The sequence below is a fragment of the Orcinus orca genome, chromosome 6 (genome assembly GCF_937001465.1).
Source record: "Orcinus orca chromosome 6, mOrcOrc1.1, whole genome shotgun sequence".
Taxonomy (NCBI): domain Eukaryota; kingdom Metazoa; phylum Chordata; class Mammalia; order Artiodactyla; family Delphinidae; genus Orcinus; species Orcinus orca.
This window is the reverse complement of record NC_064564.1, coordinates 90,318,080-90,339,256: the sequence shown is the minus strand read 5'-3', so window position 1 is coordinate 90,339,256 and position 21,177 is coordinate 90,318,080. Positions and strand designations below refer to the sequence as shown.

Below are 21,177 nucleotides of genomic sequence, written 5' to 3'. Positions count from 1 at the left end.
CTCGGGGTAATAATAGTAGTTAATGCATATTGAACAGCTGTTCCAGGTCCTGTTACATTTGTTATATCATTTAATCATCATAACAACACTGTGGGGTGGGTGCTATCATCTCAGTTTTACAGATGATGCTATGGAGAGGTCTAGAATCTTCTCCAAGATATCCCAGCTGGTAAGTGGCAAAGTGAGGACTTGAACCAGGCTCTGTGACCCCAAATGCTGCGCTTTTTTCACCTCACTCCATTGCTTCCTATTTTTATGGTTTTTGTATTTACCTGCCTCAAATTATTCCTGATAGTCTTATTAATATAATCAAACCAAGCCTCAGTTTTTACAAAGAGGTGAATTTCTTGTCAAGGAGCAAGCAGCTTCTACCTCTTTGGTTCTATACAGTGCAAACAATTAAAAATTAAAAGTATTAGGCAAGGCAGTCTTACATCATCATCCACCTCCATCTCATCTTGAGAAATAAGTGATAGTATTTAGATTAAGCTGGTAACAGCAACCAATATGTTTTGAGGCTGTAGACATCAGTAACACTACGTTGTTGTGAATCATATATTAATGGATTGTGTCTGCTCTCTACCATATGTTGCAATCCCCAAACCACTAGACACTTCTTTTTTTTTTGAAACGTAGGAAAAAATATGGCCTTAGCATAGTTGGTTTATTCTCTAAATCTATCTTGCTTCGGAGGAATTCTCAAGGAAAAACCTTCAGGAATTTTTTTTATTACAAATTCCATTCTTCACTTATGCTTATTGATTCTCTCTGTTAGGATTTAAAGTGGTTCGTGAGTCTGGCTACTATGTTTTATCTATTTTGCATGCCTTGAAAAGGGAGAGGCTTGGATGTTTTTTAAGACAAGGTGGCACCATGATAAAGGAGTCAGGTCGCTAGACTGAGAATCGGAACTGGACCTCTCTCCTTTTGTACTGGCTGCCCTAGCTCTTCCACTGGCTGGTGACTGTGTAAATAGTGACAAACCATGTGTCAGCTTTAAAGCACTAGCTGATTCATAGTGAAAAACCATAACACTGAAGCAACAGGAGCAGCCATAAAAGCTGTGTAGATAAAGGATACAATCTGACAGCTCTTAGACTAAATCTGACACACAAATAAGTTGTTTTGTTGTTAATTTTACATGGTGTTTGTTCTCACAATGTTTTGTGTATGTGTGTGTGCATGTGTATGTTGCCAACATTTTTTTAAAAAATAGGATTTTAAGTAAAAATCAAAATTAGCATAAAGGAATGCAGACCACCCCGGGATGGGAGTGGCCTTTTACTGGCTAAGTTACCTCTGCAGCATGGGGCTGAAATCAAAAGTCTCAATAAAGACAAAGCAATATGTTCCACTCTTGTTAAAAAAGCTCAAGATGGACTGAAGAGTTCATTATTTTTCAGAAATAAAGCAATTGGTCATAAAACATCCCAACAATTGCTATTTCTAATGACTGGACAACAGAAGAGTTTCCAATAATCAAAACAAATAGAGCCATATAGAATTCAAACACCTGTATAATAAAATCTAACAAAACAAAGCTAACAGGAAAACTTAAAAATTGAGACACATATGTAATGTGTTAGGAAAGGGGTTAATAGCTTTTTTCAGTAAAAATCCATGCCTTTTCTGAAATGCGTAATTGGGCAAATCATATAAATATATAATACATACCTGGGGCAACAGGAAAAACAAACATGAAAAAGTAGCCAGAAAAATTGAATAAATACAAATCAGAATACCTAAAACAGGAAAAAATGATTAGTTGCAAAACAGGGTTGGAGAGGATGTGAGCATCCTGTGCAATGGGGCATCTTGGGAATCACTGGGAATGGTTTTCACACTCTTGAGGACCATTTCACACATCACAAGGCATCAGAACGGTTATATGATCTTACCTGGTAATCCCACCCATTGCAATATATATCTCAAAGAAAGGATCAAAAATGATTTTTTAAATGCTATATGCAAAAGATTTTTTATTGTGGCAATATTTATTATATATATATAATAAGTAATATTAAATACCTGACAGTTTGGGAGTAAACTCAATTACGATAAAATAATAGTTACTGATAATATAAAGCTATTAAAGTTAATAAATAAAATAACTGTATAAATCCATAAATTTTTAGATTAAATTTTTTAAAAAGCATAATTGTTATATAACAGAGTTTACAACTCTGGAAAATATATGTGCATATGGTTGTAGTTCAGAGGAGAAAATGAAGAATTGAAAGTATATAGTAAAAGGATAATGGTAATCACCTCAAATTTAATTTTTACAAATATTTTTCTGAGTTATTTTATTAATAAATTAAGACTTTTCAAAAGACCGCACAGTGGAGATAATGTAGCACATTCAGCACCAGGTCCAAGGCTAAAAGATGGTTTCCCAAACCTAGAAGGGGCGGGGGCTCTGGGAGCACAAGGAACAGAAAGGGGGCATCTCCTCAGCAACCTGGGCTGTGCCATATTGAGGAGCTGTTAAGCAGATTCCAGGTTAGAAGAGACAGAGGTGCCACAGCCCCCAGGACCAGGGATGTGATGGGAAGTTCCTGCGGACCCTAATTTTACTGTCCATCTAGATTATTTTCTTATCCAAATGTGTGAGCACTGTTAACTTCACTCATGCAGTGTCTCCCTGGATTTTGCAAATCATTTTTTGTTTCTTTTGTTGAATGTAATCTTTCAGTCTTTCAGTCTTCATTGATGAGAAAGTTTCAGATTCTATGAGTGAATATTTTCTTTATCCCTTTTCATGATTGTTGTTACAATTTTTTAGAAATCCCACATGATTACATCGCACAATCTTACCCCATTGTCTCCACCCAGGCAAACTCTCTCCCGCGATAGCTGTCCTTGGTACCTCTGGAGCCCACACCTCATGCAGGTGGAGGTCTCCAACTTCTGTGCCCGTCCTCCCACCCAGACAAAGGGCTATATGTACAGACACAACGAGTCTGCCAAATTTTATTGAGCTACTTTCTCTTCTGGGCAAAATAGTGGGGTGTTAAAAAAAAAAAAAAGGAAATCATGTCTTCGAAATTAGAAACAGCATTTGCTTGCTCCTCATCCTGCTTCCAAGTATCTAGGAGAGGAATTGAAAGCAATGATTACAGACTCTTTAGAGGATCAGAGAAAATGGGTAGCTGCTGTGGAGTGGGTGATGTGGAGTGGGGGCTAGGGAGGCTTAGATCATAAGATTTAACCAGTAACATCTGAGGCAAATGATGACTGAAATACTTTAACTGCATTCCTTGCTGGAGTTTTCAGAACCTAGTCAGTTATCTAACCAGCTGTCAGATGTTTCAAGGGTCCACATCTGAGCAAGATGCAAAGGAGGGTTTAGCAGCAACAAAATTGGTGGTCTTGGCCTCTACATGTCACTGATGATCTAGGCAGAGACCAGTCAGAACCTTTGATAGTACAGGCATCACCCTTTATCTGAATCTAGTCTGTTCCTGGAAATATGTTGGCTGGTAAATTTCCAGATGGTAGGAGTCCTTTCTGTTATCTTGTATGAGATGAACAATAAAGCCTTCCCACCTCATTCAAAAAGCCCAAACAGTTTCCCTAAATATCACTAAAACATTCTTAGACATTTATTAGTGTTTAATATCTAATGCACAATGCATGGATTGTTATATATGACAATCCACCAATGATTTCTGCATAATATGAAGCATTTAAAACACCAGTTCTTCAATGCTTAATCAGTGGTTATTCATGTGTGCATAATACAGAGTATGCTTTCCCACCACAGTACAGTAGATATATATTAATGTAAATGAACAATAAAATAAAATGTTAAAGAAATATAACAAGTATAAATAACATTTAGCAAAATAAAATAAGCAAGCAAGACAATTTTTTGAGTGGTTACGTATTGATTAAAGAGTTAATGGAGTGAGATTGGATGGGCTAGAGTGAGCCTGTGAAGGACTAAGTGAAGCCATAAATGCCTGAGATTTGCCTGAGGCTAAATCCTGGGACAGTCTTCTCTCCTTGGCTCTTGAGACTCCAGACGTGTGTGGCTGTGAGCTATCAAATGGGATAAAGTAATGGGATGAAGAAAATAAAAAACGTATGTCTGTTTGCATTTCTTTGCTTCCATTAATACAGCTCTTGACAACATGAGACTGGGCTGTGATTGCATTTCTGAATGTGATGTTTCTGCTCCTGTCACTTGCACCTGCAGTCATTATTTTGTCTGCATCACTTAAATTTATTTTAAAGATTGACATTGAATATTCATTGCTCCTCTTCTTCCTCTGACAAGTGATAAATGTCAAGTTGAGCAAGTTCCACTCTATCAGACAAAAAGTTTTCACTTGATAACGTGGGGCTGATGCACATATGTAATGCATAGCGCATTGAAGTAGTGTGGTCCTAGGGGAAGGACAGCTGAATTACAACTGCAGCAGTACATCTTATCACTGAGACCCAGACACAGTATAAACATTTTCATTGGTGCCCAAAGGCAGATTATAGTGTTTTCTATTCAGATGGTGAGTTCTGAACAAAATTTTTTGCAAGTTGTAACAGGGAATAGTAAGAGTTCAGATAGCAAGGGGAACCTGTGAATGGTGTTCGCTTGAAGGCAGTGCGGGCTTTGGCATCAGACAATCCTGAATCCATAGCCTGGCTTCCCCATTTATTAGCTTGTATGATCTTGGGTATGGTAGTTAATGAGCCTCAGTTTCCTCAAATGTAAAATAGGGATCATAATACTTAACTTACAATGTTATTATAAGATCATAATATGCATATATGGTGTCTGGCACACAGATGTCCAATTAAAAAAAAACACAGCAACTACTTCTATTAGTCTGTTAGCATGTGGATGTAAACAACAGAAATTTAAAGAAAGAAATGTATAAAATAAACTGAATATAGCCTCTTTGTTATTGGGATAATAAGAGGAAAATGAGACTAATTACTGTTATGCACAAAAAAACAGAGGGAACATCATGCTTTTAAAAGCAGGACGATTCACTGTAAGTTACATTTTTCTTCTTCATCTTGGCAGCACCTTATAAGAAAGCAACACCAGTCTGTTTAGTGTTTTGCTGAGTGTTTGATGCTGTTAGTGTTAATGTCCAAAATTAATTTCCCCAGTGCATTCTTCATCCACAGCAGTAGTAATTGAATCCTTCTGTAATAGCCATATCCTGTACACACTACAACAGGCCCAGGCCAAGGGAGGTTTTCAAACACATTTGTGTATACTTTCTGGAGGTCAGGTTGGTCACCACTTGTACAGAGATGTCCCAGGAAAAGCCCTCGTACCCGAGTAGCCTTCAGGGTCTGATACACCTCTCACATTTCCTAGACCAGCATTTCTTGTTCCCTAAGGCTGGGCTTCCTCCCTCATTCTCAGGTGTCTGCTAGTTTTCCTGTCTGTGTCCCAGTCTCCTAAACCTGGTGCATATTCTATGCTCCTGCTCACCTCTAGTCTTTTCTTCTTCAGGGATCCTAGCACCCATCTTTGGTCCAGAGCCACTGCCAGAAGTAGTGTCATGGAGGAAAAGAGATTCCATGACCCAGGCTCCCCCAAAGACTGAAATCTCCAAACTCTGTCTCTGAGTCTGGGCCCCCAGATAGACTTCCTGGCATACCACGGAGGTCTAGCCATGTCTGAGCCATCCCAAATGGCTGCTTCTCCAGGACTGGAGGTAGAGGTGGGGAGAATGAAAGAAAGGAAGACCCATCAAGAGGATGGGAGGATCACTCACGTCAGTCAAATGAGGTGGTTAAGAGTGTAGGCTCTGGAGCCAGACTACCTGGGTGTGAACTCCAGCTCTGACCTTTACTAGTTATGTGACCTTGGACAAGTCACTTCATTCTTTTGTTCCTAAGTTTCCTCACCTGTAAAATGGAGGTAGTAACAGTACCTCTCTCATAGGTCCTTAGGAAGATTAAGAAAATTGCTACATTGATAAAGAGCTCAGAACTGTGCCTTCCACATGTTAAGTGCTAAATAATTGTTGATGATGATGGTGACCAAAAGCCTCCAGCAAAGGAATGACACCTAGGCTCCTTAGCATTGGTTTGTGTGATCTTGGGTGAGGTGCTTAATCTAGGCTTGCCTAGTGCGGGCCTGTTTCTCCCTCAGGACACAGGCCTCCTGCACCCTACCCCTGAACACAGCTCTCTATTTCACAAGCCCCCAGATCACTGTGCTGGAAGTTCATGTCTTTGTTACATTCTTTGTTTCTGCTTCCCTCAGCTTAGAGTGCAACTTTCCCACCCGAGCCTCCACATTCTACCTCCCTTACTTTAAGTCTTATCTCATGAGCCAGCTTCTCTGCAAAACCCAGGAGGCGTGGATCAATTTATCATGGGGTATAAATGTTTGCTTCCTCCCCAGATTCAAGCTGATTGAAGGCAGGGAAACAACCCTCCTAACTTCACCCCCCAGTACTTGGGAGAGTGCCTGGCACATAGTAGGCACTCAAGGTATCAAATGTCTTTCTTTCTGCAGGACTGACTGGTCATCAATGTCGTAGACTGGATGATACGTATTTCATAAGGACTTCGTGTAAATCATTTAGCAAAGTGCCTGTCACAGGTGTTAAAGTTATTATATTTATGGCTGTTGTTGCTCTTTTGTTGTAGAGTAGAAAGAGCCCAGGCTTTGGAGCTACTAAACAAACATTGACTTATAGACCAGCTTTGTCACTTAAATGCTGCAGGAACTTCAGTTTCCTCAACTATAAATTGCAGTTATCATACCTATCTCGGCGCAAAAATAAAAAGTAAGCAATCAACAAATAGGTCCCTTCTCTTTCTCCTCTGTGGCTGTCTAATTTTGTGACCTGGCTCAATTCCCTTCACTTCTCTGGCCCAGGTTACTCATCTTGAAAATGAGGACATTCAACTAGATGATCTCCATGTTCCCTGGCAGATCTAAATGTCAAAATTATTGAACTCATCATCTTTTCCCCTTAAATCTACTCATTCTCTGTCCCTGAGAGAGGTTCTTTCCTTGATAACTATTTAATGTTTTGATATATTAAATTGTTTCAGTTTTCAGTCTCTCTCAATGTCTATCTCTCTGTGTCTCTCTTGAGACCATAGGGTAGTCCAGATGCAGGGCCTCTGCACGACTCCAGAAACCATTCATACAGTAGGACTGTATGTGAGTAGCACCCCGGGAATTGTGCCCTGCAGCAGCCCTCAGTCCTGGATGGATTCCCTTCACAGTGTAGTTTAGTGATGTCTGCGGAGCATGCAGAGGAACAGTCTCCAGCTTTCCTTGGGTCCCGCAAAAAAGAATCTGCATCTAAGAGTGAACAATCGTGGGACCAGATGAAGCATCACATTCATGGCCTTTCCTTTCCTGTTCTGCCACAGACTTTGCAAATGGGCATCAAACACTTCTCTGGACTCTTCGTGCTGCTGTGCATTGGATTTGGTCTCTCCATCTTGACCACCATTGGTGAGCACATAGTGTACAGGCTGCTGCTCCCACGCATCAAGAACAAATCTAGGCTGCACTACTGGCTCCACACCAGTCAGGTGAGTGCCACAGGCATCTTCCTCCAATATTCCTAAACGTCAGAATTCCCAGTAATGGGAGAATCCAGGGCCCCAAGTCAGACTGACAAATGACAGGCTACCAAGAGAACCAGGGTTGTGTAGACACTCTCAATGTACAAGATGGAGTTCCCTCTATCCCATTAATTCACTTGCCCCTTAAATTAAGCTATCCCATAATGCTCGTGCCTTTCATATAACTGTCCACTGTTGCTCACAGTGGAAGCAATAGCATCGCTTTTAACCTGGCTTCTCTTAGTGACAGTCTGAAGAGATGGTGTGAAAGATTTGTTTCCTATAGACTATTTTCTTGCCAAAATTGAAACCCATTAAATGAACTCGAAGTCCACTTCCCTTTAGATGAAACTACCAGCCCCTGTTCTCACTGCATTTCAATGGTCCAGAGCTTTGAAGTCCACTGGTGCCAAGGCCAAGCTCATAGGATCAAAGTTCCTTCATGTAATCCAGACACCTACACACTCACTTACAGAGAGAACTGAAAATGTCAGGCAGACCACCATTCAAGCGTATTCCTTTGCACATCTCACCCTGATGGAAACTGGCACTGAGAACCAAAATGTACTCCGAAGGCTTTTACTGATGAAGGAGCTCTAGCAAAGGCAGCAGTTCCCCCCGGACCCCGCCCCCCAGCGCATTGTCCAGCGAGGCCGGAGGAGCCATCCTGACCTCCCGACGACTCCCTCCTACTTCCCAGTGCACTATCTCAGCTTCTCAGTAGTGAGGCTGCCAGTTCTGCCACCTTTGCCCCCTGCATTGTTATGCGGACTCGCTGCTTTGTTAACACAGTACTTTTTTTCTAGATAGGTCACTATCATTGGTTTGGTTACATGTGAACCCTGTTGTTCCTACTTTCATCCTAGGACCTATTTGGTCTCCTAAGGAGGATTCTGCAGACAACTGATCCTCTCCATTGTATGTTAGCATGATTAATTTAATTAATCAGGAGTTCTTACCTTCTTTGTTTTGGCTGTTAAGAAGTCAGACTTAAGTTTTTGACTCACCTTTAGCAATTGTGCCAGGCCCTTTGCCACGTGTTGGTTATGATAACTCTTCTTAATATCACATACCTTTTTACAACTCAGAGTATTTCTAAGCTTCCCATCAAATTACTTTTCTTTACTCCAGGTAGAATAATAACTTATAATTAGAATTTTTGCTCTCTTGAGATTTGGGACTGAATATTGATCTTTTTTCCGGCATCATTGTTAAGTTGTTTAAAGAGGTCTAGGTTTGTAGTGAAGAGATTAAATCTCAGGGGGTACTTTGTCCCCTGGTTGCGTGTTTCTAACAGTCTCTGTGTATGCATCTGTTCTTTCTGCCAGAGATTACATAGAGCACTAAACACATCATTCGTGGAGGAAAAGCGGCAGCGTTTCAAGACTAAGCGTGTGGAAAAGAGGTAAGAAGAGGCCGGTTCCAGGTGTCATTTATGTTTGTTAAAAGTTTAGAGATGTAACTGAGACTTTATGCTCAAAAGGGAAATTATGTATAATGAATCAAATCGGGACCAAGTTGTTGATAAACACCATCAGTAAAAATACGTGGTCTCAAATAGAAGTAGCACAGACAAAATAAAAAACATATCTGTACATAGATGGACACTGAAATGCAGTAGAGGCAATATATGTTGTGGTTTAAGTGCTGGTGTGATCTCTAAGGTCAAGCATCCGGATCCAAATACTGACTCTGACACTTACAATATGTGTGGTCTTGGGCGAGTCCTTTATTTAACTTCACTATGCCCCAATTTCCTCACTCGTGAAAATTAGATAAATAGAGTACCTACTTTCTAGAGATGCTATAAGAATTCAATGAGATAACACATCTAAAGCCCTGAAAACAAAGCTATTTTAGCTATTATTGTATACAAAATACAAGTTAGACTTAATTCATAAGTACCACAGGCAGTTTCATGCAATATTGCCCCTTTGGCATGTTTCCACTCCCCACTCCTTTCCAGCACTTCTAGGAATATTTGAAATATGCAACAGACGTGTTCTGTTTAACCCATTTCCTGGCACTGTTACTACAAACTCCCCAGAAAAGAGCATCTCATTAATAGGAAGCAACAAGCATTAAATGCACAGTTGACATTTGAAAATTGAAACTCTGCATCTTCCCCACATCCAGCCTGTGGAAGACTGTTGCCTCATTCATGGTGGCTAAAGATGTTAGAAGTATTTGGGTCTAGTACCTGGCTGGCCTCTGTTTCATGCTGCCTAAGACAGCCTCCTGGTTCTTTCTTATGTCCAGAGGCCTCAGTTTACAGCATTTCCTCCAAGCAACTCTGTCATCTATGGCAGATCCTCAGCTCCAAGCTTGGCTTTCTGGGTAATTTTAAAACCTGACACTCACACTTCTTATTCACAATAGAGGACAAGGGAAAGGGGGTGGAAAACATGATTCTTTTTCATTGTTTTTACCTCCTTGGGGACTGCTGCAGTCCCCTTCTCTGCGATTTGCATCAAGCTTGTCAGAATCATTTCTGTTTAAAGCCTCTCTTTCCAGGCAGCGAGCACACCCCCCTCTCCCTCAGGGTCTGTTGTGTTCCTGTATCACACTGCGGCCCCATCAGCAACAAGCTGCTGACCAATCAGGTCACAGCTGTTCTATGTCGTGTTACATATATTTTTTTCTATAATTATTTTTAACATAAATTTTTAACGAGAGAGGAACACAAGAAGACATAGCAGCAAAGACACCATCTCATAATAACAAAGCATTTGTTTTCCAGCCATAATAGAAACAGGGAGCTTCCAGTGATCCCATTTCCAACTGTGAGATGACTCCTATTCGCATTTCTCTCACCTAAATTCAGAACCAAATGCATCTTTCCCTCAGCTTATCCATTTTTGTTGGCAGATTCCCTTCTGAAATCCCTTATTTTGAGAAGGAGCTAAGGCAACACACCCTCATGGCTTATTGGGCCCATGTTACCTGTGGTACCTCCCTACAACCCAACACCCACCTATAACCTTTCAAACGCAGTGAGTGTTTGAGGGCTCACAGCTGTCACAACTCTTCTGAATGGTCTAGTGGAGTATTGAACCTCAGCATTACAAAATTGTCATTTGAAAGCTTTTTCGTGTTAAATTCAGTTAACTCACTGGTCGCCTTACACTCTAAGGCTGAGGAAAGCTTGCAAACCACAATCAAAACACTCTAGAGGCCAACAATATAACACGTTCATTTCTTCCAATTAGACACCATATCTGGCATTCAGCACCTATCACCTTGCATTCATAGGTGGCTCAGAGCCGCATGTCAATCATCAGAGCACTTGTGATGCTGCCACCTAGAGTATGTCATGGAAGCCAGCTTTTGCTTATTCTTCTATATTATATTCCCAGATATATGTACAAAGCTCTGGAGAAAACCAGATTGGCTAATTCTATTTGCCTGATTTCTGAGGTTGCCTGGACATTCTAGGAAAATGTGTTGATGCCTAACTCCCAGGTTTTCCCCACTATGAATCATTCCATGATCCTAGAGTTAGGTCCGTTGGCTCAAAACTCTCTCCCTCTTTTTTCTTTGGAAGAATATCTATGCAAATACCTTTATCTGCCGCAACTTGACATCCCTCCCCTATGTTTCTTATTTATTGAGTGAATAAAATAATAGATAAATGAATGAATTACTAACATATGGGTTTGAGGAAAGGCCTGGGCAAATTATGGGCCATGGTATGAAAAGATTTTGCTCCTTTTTCCTTTAAATCAGAGGAAAAAGGTAGATATTGCAAAAGACTATATATATAGTCCTTAGTTTATTCAACATGTGATTTCATGTAAATTTTGGTCTGTCCTTCACTCCACTGGGTTTCCAATACACCTCCTCTTTTCTCTTTCCTCTCACCTCAAGATATACAAAAATTGTAAACCATATATATATATACAAATAACACATGCCACAAACAAGATTGTTTTGAAATTATTCAAACTCAATAGTAAAAGATTTGAAGGAAGAATTAAAGGGAACTGTAAGGCTAGAAGGAAAATTATATCCACACCTTTGACCCAGTGTAAAGACAATGGAGCTGTAAGTGAGCTCATTATAGAACTTTTACCCAGCCCAGGGCACAGGAAAGCTGGGCTGTGGTACTCCCTGCTCATTTATATGGGCCTTAAACCATGAGAAATGTTAAAGAACTGCAGAGTGGTTTGGAATGTGTTTGTGTGTTTTAATGGCTCGGAGCACGTATCAATCAGTTTTTGCTGTGTGAGAAATCATCTCAGTTCATAATGTTTTAAACAACAGCTAGTTGCTTATGAATCTATGTGTCAGCTGTGCAGGCTACTGATTTGGGCCAAACTTGGCTGATCGTGGTCACATTTGCTCCTGTGTCTACAGCCAGCTTGGAGAAAGGAGGGAGAAGCAGAGGGCTGGCTGGTCTAGGATGGCCTCAGCTGGTCAACCGGGAAGACTGGGGACTCTCTCCGATGGTCTGTTATCAACCACCCGACTAGTCTGGACTGGTTCCACTGTAGGGTTCTGAGAGAGGCAGTGGAAGTGTGCAAGACTTGGAACCACCACCTGCCACTTCTGCCACTTTCTATCGGCCAGAACAAGTCATGAGACCAGGCCAAATTCAAGGGGGAGGGAAAGAAGACTTTCCCCTGGAATCCCCCTTGATAAGGGTGAGTTGCTAAGTCACACTGCAGAGGGATATGGATGAAAGGAAGAACGAAGGATTAGGACCACTTTTGCAATGCACACAGGACAAAATGAAACAGGATCACCCTAGTTAAGTCCTTGTGTTTTTGTTCTTATCCATGTAACTGAATCAACACTTAATTATGTCTCCCTCTTCCCCTCCCCTGCAGGTCCTTCCCTTCTCCTCCTGGTTAGTAAGCGTCCAGGAATAGATTCTTGATTCAGTTACATGGATGGGAACAAAGACACAAGGACTTAATAGAGTGTTTCTATTTTGTTTTGCCCTGTGGTAGATTGCAAAAGTGGTCATAATCCTCCTCTGCCTCCTCTTCCTCCTTCTCCTTCAACAAGGCTAGAAGAAATTAGCAGCCATGTGCTTAGGGCTCTAATCTGTTCTTATAGCAAGAAGCTCTTCTCATTGCATCTGTCAAAGTGCATTTCAGAAACCAGACCCCCTCTTTCTGTGCCTGGTCAGCAATAACTCTTGCTGTCTACAGCCATCTCAAGGATGGTGGTAGGTGGCTCGACACGAGCCTGAAAGAGGATCCTGAAAGAGGATCTATTTCAATTTGACTTTCATTATTCCAGCAAGAACTTGAGGCTCTCTTGGGTCTTTTTTTTTTTTTTAAGCTTCAGACCTCAACTGTCATTCTCAACTCACAAAGTCATCCCTATACTGGGACACTTTGGGCTGAAACCTGCAGCTTGTATGCTTTTATTCTCCTCAAACTCAACTAGTAAACATCAGGGTTGTCCTGCGGGGCTAGGGATGAGTCATATTAGAGTATCTACCAGCAGGACCATGCTTAGAGTCCAGCAGCTGAATAAACAGAATCTCATTTCTACTGAAGCATCATCTTCGTAGCCATGAACTGTTTCAAGTCAGTGCGGCTTTCTGAGCCTCACTGGCAGGAAGAGAATAGAAAAGCATCTAAGGTTCTTCATAAAAGAATGTGCCATACCCTGGCCCATCAGCCCTCCAGGTGCAACACCCATTCCGGTTTCAGGACAGCATGAGACTTGATGAATCACTGAACATCAGTTGAAAAGAATTACATTGGCTCCTTTTATTCCCCTGACACTCCAGCAGGCAGTCTGTCCATGGTTTTGTGACTCCATCTCTATCTGCGTACCCAGGTCCGTATTACTCACAAGGAAGTAGCTAAAAGATGGGGAGAGCTGCAGAGTAGAAAGTCAATCTAAAGTGTCTCTTGGTTTCCTAGGTCCAATGTGGGACCCTGTCAGCTCACTGTGTGGAATACGTCCAATCTGCGTCATGACAATCGACGAAAATACATCTTCAGTGATGAGGGGGGACAAAACCAGCTGAGCCTCCGGACCCACCAAGACATCCCTCTCCCACCAAGAAGAGGAGAGCTTCCTGCCTCGCTGACCACTAATGGGAAAGCAGACTCCCTAAATGGGGCTCGGAACTCAGTGATGCAGGAGCTCTCAGAGCTGGAGAAGCAGATTCAGGTGATCCAGCAAGAGCTGCAGCTGGCTGTGAGCAGGAAAACGGAGCTGGAAGAGTACCAAAGGACAAATCGGACTTGTGAGCCCTAAGTGGCCACGCTGCTCTTTTCTCAGTTCCTGGCCTTCTTCTGAGCCCTTAAGACACTTTGTAATGCTCTTTTGTAACTACTGACCAAGGTGGGGGGAAGCTGAGGTCTGGGTCTTCTTAGAGGTCAAGTCTGCTCTCCCTAGCCTGCAAAGCAGCAGCCAGCCTTCTCAAGCTCATTCCTAGGTCTCCAGGGTAGGAGTCTTCCTCAGAGCAGGAATCTTACATTAGTCACAAGTAAACACCGTGTGAGGGATCTGTGAATAACCAGACAACCCCAGCTCCTGTTAATCTTTTCACCTGGTGCCACAGTAACATTTCTGGTTTTTAGCCCTTTCTCTGCACTATCAACAAGAGATAAAATTGTTACTCATACCTGTGTCTTACTGGGTTGTTGGTTTTAATCTTAGTATAGAGCGGGATTATTCAGGGTTGTGACTTTTGCTATAACTCCCCAGTGTAGATTTGTTCCACAGTTTGAATGGGGAGCCAGGGAAGAGCTAGAGAAACTTAGGACAGGAAGGTGGGTACTTAGAAAACTTAACTGAACTCATTCACATCATAGCAGGCCAAGGATTGATTGGATCAGGCAAGAGCCATGTTTTTGAAAGGGTCCTGGATCTCCAACATCATCCTGACTAACATTTGGTAGAAACATGTTTACACGCCACTATGAAAGGGAACAGGGATGTGGTGAGCGGAAAGAGCACAGGCAGAAGAGGCATTAAAATGTATACCATGCTTTTCAAACAAAAGCTCTGGGCCAGAAAAGCAATTTCGCTAAGGAATGAATAGGCCCGTACTTCTAATCTAATTAAGCATCTCCACTATAGTGTGTGCCTTTCAGAAAGGAAAGTGAGAAAAGCAAGGCAAGGATGTGGCCTTAGGATGAAACTGGGATATTCCTGCTAATTGCCTGCACAGGACATGTGAGCTGGCACTGTGAGTTAAGGGAAGATGTTCTGCAATCCATATATTTGGCTATTTTCAGATCAGCAGGCACCTGTGTCTTAGCTATAGGAATCCCAGAAGTGAACTTCAAGCCTGTGAACACCACAAGCTTAAACATTCAGGAATGTGCCCTGTGCTTTTCATATCTCTATGGATCACTAGCAAGTCAGTCTTGCAGCCTCACACCCCCTCATCTGTGAGAAACTGTGAACAGGCACTGGTCCCTCTGATTCTCCCCCAAACCCCATCTAATGCCCCCAAGAGATTGATATGAGTAAGCTGTTTCCCCTCTGCCTAGGCATCCCTTTTCCAGTGTGCAAAGGCTTGGACACGCAGAAAGGGAAAGGAATACGTGAACTATAGAACTTCAGTTCTCAGTCACCTAGGAACTCATTAGGATGCTGACTGCATGAGATGGGAAAGGGGGTGGATGTGGGCTCAGAAACCTGTTACCAACACTCCCAGGTGACTGACATGCGGCCTAAAAATTACTCTTCAAGAAACATTGTTCTAGAAATTTGGCTGCTCCAGGCATGGGGAGAATTGAGAAGAGCCTTTTTGAGAGTTTCTCAAAAGGCTTCAGCACACACCTGATGATTCACGGTCCACACAGCCACGCCCACCCCAGGACACCATGTAGGACTAGACTTCCTTGTCTATCAATTACTTGCTTTATCTTCTCAGTTGCTTATCATCTTTGCTCCACCCCAGTCAGTTTGAAGGCCTACAAAGAGTTCTCAGCACCGTGCCAAGCACCGTGCTCTGTAAGCTGCAGATCATTGGGAAGGCTCCTCAATCACAAAATTTCTTCCCCTACTTTTGGATGCAGTCCCTGCATTTCCACCAAGAGCTGCCCAGTCCCCCAAGGAAAGATAACACTTTAAGCTGCAATTAGATAAGACTCCAGCAATTAGCTGTCTGAGAAAACCCTGGGGTGGATACAGGCTTAGAGATTCTGATGAGGGAGGTGGACGGGTTCTAAAGTTAGACTTCATCAACCTCACAGATGAAACAGTTCAATAATGAGGGAACAGTGATCCCTGGAAACAGAAAGGACAGCTCTGCTTTGAAATGCCCATCCTCCCATGTTCTCACCCCAGACAAAAAAGTAGGTTTGCAACTGCCTTTGGAAGATTATGCCCCTTAGCCATCCCCACCCATCTGCAACAACTAAGGATGCTCTAGAGACTCTGCCATCATGCTCTGCACCCCTAACCTCTGCGCAGCCTGGAAGGCTGACGTATAGGTGTACCTCAACTCACGTAACAGCCATGCTCCTAATGCTGTACCTGGACATTTTTTATAACTCAGCTCAGATTCTGACTGTACTTGAGAAGTTGGCTATTTAAAGGAACCCAGAGGTGAATTCTTTTGTAAAGAATCCTTTTGTAATGCAATTAATTATCCCGTAATGTATTTGTTTTGTAAGTTTGGATTTTTGTATATCAGGTTTACCTTAAGCTTCTCTACTGAGGCATTCTGAGCAGTGGTGGTAACATGCCAGATCACCCTGCCTATCCACAAACATGTAGATGACCAGGGCATGGCTCCTCGAATATCTTCTGAGGAACTACTTGGCCAAAACTGCGGCCAGGAGGTGGCCAGAAGCAGCAGGAGCTGAAAGCAGGCTTACTGCCGTCAGCATTGCTTGAAATGCCATGTTCTGGACAAAGAAAAACAAAGCATAATCGCTTGTGTTGAAATGATGCAGTCTTCATGTTAAGTAGGAATGGTAATTGAACAGTGTTTTGCAATTTGTGAAACAGTGTGTTGTGTTTTGTAAAAAGATTTCATGAAATGGTGGGTCCTTTGAAAACCTTCTTTCCTGTTCTGCTCCACCTCTGTTCTCTCAACTCCCCTCAGGCTCAAGAAACACAAGGATCAGAGAAGTCTTCAGGTGGAGGGTGGTTTTCTGGTAAAGAAGGAGATAAGCGATGCTATCTTGCCTCCTATTGTGGGCTTCTCATGAGATCAGGAAGACCTCCATTTTTTTTTATTATTATTTTTATTTTTGGCTGTGTTGGGTCTTCATTGCTGTGCGTGGGCTTTCTCTAGTTGCGGCGAGTGGGAGCTACCCTTCGTTGCGGTGCACCGGCTTGTCATTGTGGTGGCTTCTCTTGTTGTGGAGCACGGGCTCTAGGCGCACGGACTTCAGTAGTTGTGGCTCATGGGCTCAGTATTTGTGGCTCGTGGGCTCTAGAGCGCAGGCTCAGTAGTTGTGGCGCACGGGCTTAGTTGCTCCGCGGGATGTGGGATCTTCCTGGACCCGGGCTCGAACCCATGTCCCCTGCATTAGCAGGCGGATTCTTAACCACTGAGCCACAGTGCTGAAAAAAGACCTCCATTTTTTTCCAAGCTCTGATGCTAGGAAATGAGGTGCACGACAAGTCCACTATCACACTCCCCAACCCTGTTTTCCAAGGGGGAATTCCTGGCACAGGAAGCATATAATAAAGTAGGACTGGGCAAGTTGGAACAGATAGGGCTATTGGTTCGTGTAAATAATGAAAATAAGGGCCCCAGAGTGTGGATGCCCAAGGTGGAGGAGCAGGGGGATCCCTCCAACAATTGAAGACAAGCTGGAAGAATGACTGGGACAGACAAGTGAGAAGCCACAATCATTTGAGGTCTTTAAGGTGCCTGGAGGTGACTTTCCATTATCCACGGATCTTGCTGTTGCACAAACCTTATATGGGAGCTGCTGCTTCTGTGCCAACCAGATAAGCCGTAAGTGGAGCAGCTGCTGAGCAGGACAGAGCTGTCATCTGGGCAACAGACTTCTCAGTGATGGTGCTGGGTCTGTTAGAGCCTTGGAGCTAGTGACCACTTCCTCGGTATGGATAAAGACTTAAGGGGAAAGAAACCATTAGCCTCTCTTCCTCCCAACTCATATATTTGATAGGCAAACCAGAAAATCCATCCAGTCTTCAGAAGGAACTGCTTTCTAGTCATCAAATCCACTTCACTCTGCAGTGTTCACTTATTCCTTTCTTCACCCACCCACACCCATCTAATCCAGGATTCCCTCATTCTTTAAGTTTAGTTCCTAATCATTTTATGAAAATAACGTACCTGTAAGTATTTTCTTAAGGTTTGTAAAGTGTTTGCATTGTGTCTTCACTTTAATGTGTTTGCAATTGCTCCGTTCCAGGAAGAACTGAAACGCTGTCTTGTGAGCATGAGGTGAACAGGCTGTTTTGCTCCAGCCACTTTTCTTGTACAACCACGTGATGGACTAGATGTCCTCAGGCCTTTTCCATTTTCAGTTTCTATGACTGTGGAATAAATGTTGAGATAAAAACTTCACTTCCAGGTGTACTGCTGGCATTGTCTTTGGGGACTCAAATGTTGACATGATACCAGCCCCTTCCTAACAGGAGACCCAGTGATGCTGTGACTTATGCTTACTTCTTTGGTATAGTCCAAAAGCGACACAAAACGTGCTGAGCAAACTCAGAGCCCTGGCATCATGCAGTTAAACTGAAATAGCTTCGTCTGAGACATTCTAGGAAAAGCCACACTATTGAGAGATCTCTAAAAAACTCTGCTCCAATCACCTCATTTAGTAATTCAACAAACATTTGTTAAAGAATTTATATTTATGTGCCAAGTGCTGGAGACCATCATAAGATGGGCATGGTCTTTAACCTCAAGGACCTTCTCGTCTGTCCTTTTCACAACCTGTGAACTGATACTACTATATATAATAGCTGACACTTATTGAGCACCTATTTTAGTAACTGTGATCTCATTTAATCTCCATTAAAATTCTGTGAGATTGGTACTCTAGACCTAGTCTAGAGTAGATAAGCTGGACCTCTAGTTTATAGATGGAAAGACTAAGGGTCAGGGAATTATGTGAGCTGCCCACAGTCCCACAGCTAATAAGAGTAGTGGCAGAGATTCATACGCAAGCAGTGCAATTCCAGAACAACCATACTATGTTGTCAGAATACTGATTTCCTTACAACTTCCCCTTCTTCCTCTAACCCTTCCCCTCTCTAGTCTTTCTGCCATACTGCCTCCTGCCCATGCCTCAGCCTGGTCCCCAGCTCCACAGAAAGCTCACGTGGTAACTGCACCTGCCATGGTCCACTGAACTCCACACTGCAGCCCTTGAGTAGCACAGAAATACTGTTTCAGGCATCTTTTTGCTTTCTAGTCCAACCAAGAACTGGTGCAAACACAGCTGCAAATCACTCAGCAGTCCTGCAGTCTCAGGCGTTTTGCAATTAGCTGCTGGAAAATTTGCTGTCATGAATCTGCTAGCTGGATGGATGCATTCTTCCCACACAATCTTTTGGCATATACCCAAATCAAATACTACAAAAATATAGACCTACTATATAACCTAGTTCAACCACCAACTTACCAAAGTCTGTTGAGCATCATTAAGTCATTCATTTTTTAGATGCTTATTCTGAGCCAGGCATTGGGCTGGCTGCTGGAGATAGAAAGACATAAAGCAGATTCTGATCCCATGGAGCTCAGTCTAGTGGGGAGACACAAACTGGGAAAAAAAATGTGGCGTGTACTCTGATAAAGAAATGCACATCAGGTACTACGGGAGCAAAGAAGACACTAAAAAACCAGCACGTGCAGTTCTGGAGTTGGGAAACTATGGCAATCAAGGCACTTAGGAACATCAAATAGTACAATATGACAGAAACATAAAGCACAAGGTGGGTAGCAAGCTATCAGGCCTGGAAAGAGAAAAGCAGAGACAAGATCACTGTGCTAAATTGGATTTGTATCCCAAAGACTACAGGAACCATTCAAGGATTTTAAGCTGAAAATGGATTTGTGAAAAGATCGGGATCCTCACCACTAGGTGGACCTGGCTGTCATTCACATGCATTTGTTTGTAGGGCAGTGAGCAAATGAAGTTAACCTTTTGATGTTCTGGAATGACTTGGCCGTGGCATCATTTAACAGGGACAGGTGGACTTAGAGACAGACAGACACAGATAAACACACATGGCCTAGATTCCAAAGAAAATGTCAGTCTTGTTTTTCCTAGAAAGAAAATGTAGAAGAAAGAAAAATTGACCTCTCAATTTCTTTATTTGCAAAATGCTGTCTTGAGCATTTACTAGGTGTAAGCACTGGGCTAAATGTTTTGTTTATATTGTCTCAATTCATCCTCAAAACAATCCTACAAAGTATTTATTATTTTATAGATGAAGAATCTGAAACAGAGAGAGCTGAAGTAACTTGCTAAGCAGCTGGGCCATACTCACCCAAGTCTGACTTCATGAGAAATAGGTTTAGCATAGTGCCTGGAATCACAATAAGCACTCCACAAATGCATAAACGGGTTGGGTGAGCAAGGAGAAATCTAAGATCCTTTTGGTTCAATTCTACGCTAGAACAAAACGCTATGGGAACTCTCATTAAACAAGGGAATAAAACGTAGTCCTAGGGACTTCCCTGGTGGTGCAGTGGATAAGACTCTATGCTCCCAATGCAGGGGACCCGGGTTTGATTCCTGGTCAGGGAACTAGATCCCACATGTATGCCGCAACCAAGAACCCTCATGCCACAACTAAGACCCGACACAGCCAAATAAATAAATAAATAATTTTTTTTTAAAAAAAAGAACAAACCAAGAAATCCCACTGTAAATTCATATGAGAATGCAATCGCTAGCAGAAACAGCCAAAGACCTTTGAAAAAGATCCCTAGAGTAGGTAAGAAGGTAAGAGCTGAGCCATGCAGTTAAGATATATGCCTTAGAGCACATCAACCCTGATTGTGGTCCAAATGGCCAAGATAATTTCCAAGGTAACAACTAAAGAAAAAAGAATAAGAGACCATCTCTACAAGACCTGAAATGTTAAAAAAAAAAAAAAAGAGAGAGAGAGACTCTAGTACTTCTACAATAATCTTTGAAACTGGCATTTATAGGCATTACTTTAAAGAAATCCTCAAAAAAATCTCTTATGGATCTAGGGCAGTGATTCTTAACTTTTTTGGTATTTGTTAAGTTTCAAAATTCCTTTAAGAAATTTTGATTCTTTAAGGATCTGAAAAAAGCTATGACTAATGTACACACACACAAACAAAATTTCATATACCATTTGTGGGTATTCCTGAAGCCCATTCATTGACCTCTTCTCTAATGAGAAGCCGGAGTGCACCAAGTCACCACCGTTTTTGGTCGTTATCTAAAAATGACTTTAAGAGCTCCTCCTGTATTGCCTGGACCTGAAGCTAGTTGGGACTAGGGGCTCCCTGCTCTCTCCAGCTAGAGGAACTTCCCCTAAATCCAGCTTCCCATTGGACTCCTGGTTCCTTCCACAACATTCCACAGGCTCCAGGGTCCCCTGATGCTGGGCAGCTGGCTTTCCTAGCCAAGTGTCATAAACAATTAATATCCAAACCCAAACCACTAGCTGCCCAAATAGTCTGTTTGCCCTCACAAGTTTCCTTATAAGATGAGAACAGTAAGG

The 21,177-nt window shown here is 42.3% G+C and overlaps 1 protein-coding gene across 1 annotated transcript in view; it reads left to right on the top strand.

Annotated features, from left to right (window-relative positions):
* GRIN3A (glutamate ionotropic receptor NMDA type subunit 3A) overlaps positions 1 to 18,031 on the top strand; it is a 154,417-nt gene extending 136,386 nt beyond the window's left edge. Inside the window, exons 7-9 of the mRNA XM_049710950.1 lie at positions 7,360 to 7,524; positions 8,886 to 8,962; positions 13,440 to 18,031. Coding sequence (XP_049566907.1) covers positions 7,360 to 7,524; positions 8,886 to 8,962; positions 13,440 to 13,779 — 582 coding nt within the window. The 3' untranslated portion in view covers positions 13,780 to 18,031. The remainder of the gene's footprint in view (positions 1 to 7,359; positions 7,525 to 8,885; positions 8,963 to 13,439) is intronic.
* Positions 18,032 to 21,177: the final 3,146 nt, after the last annotated feature.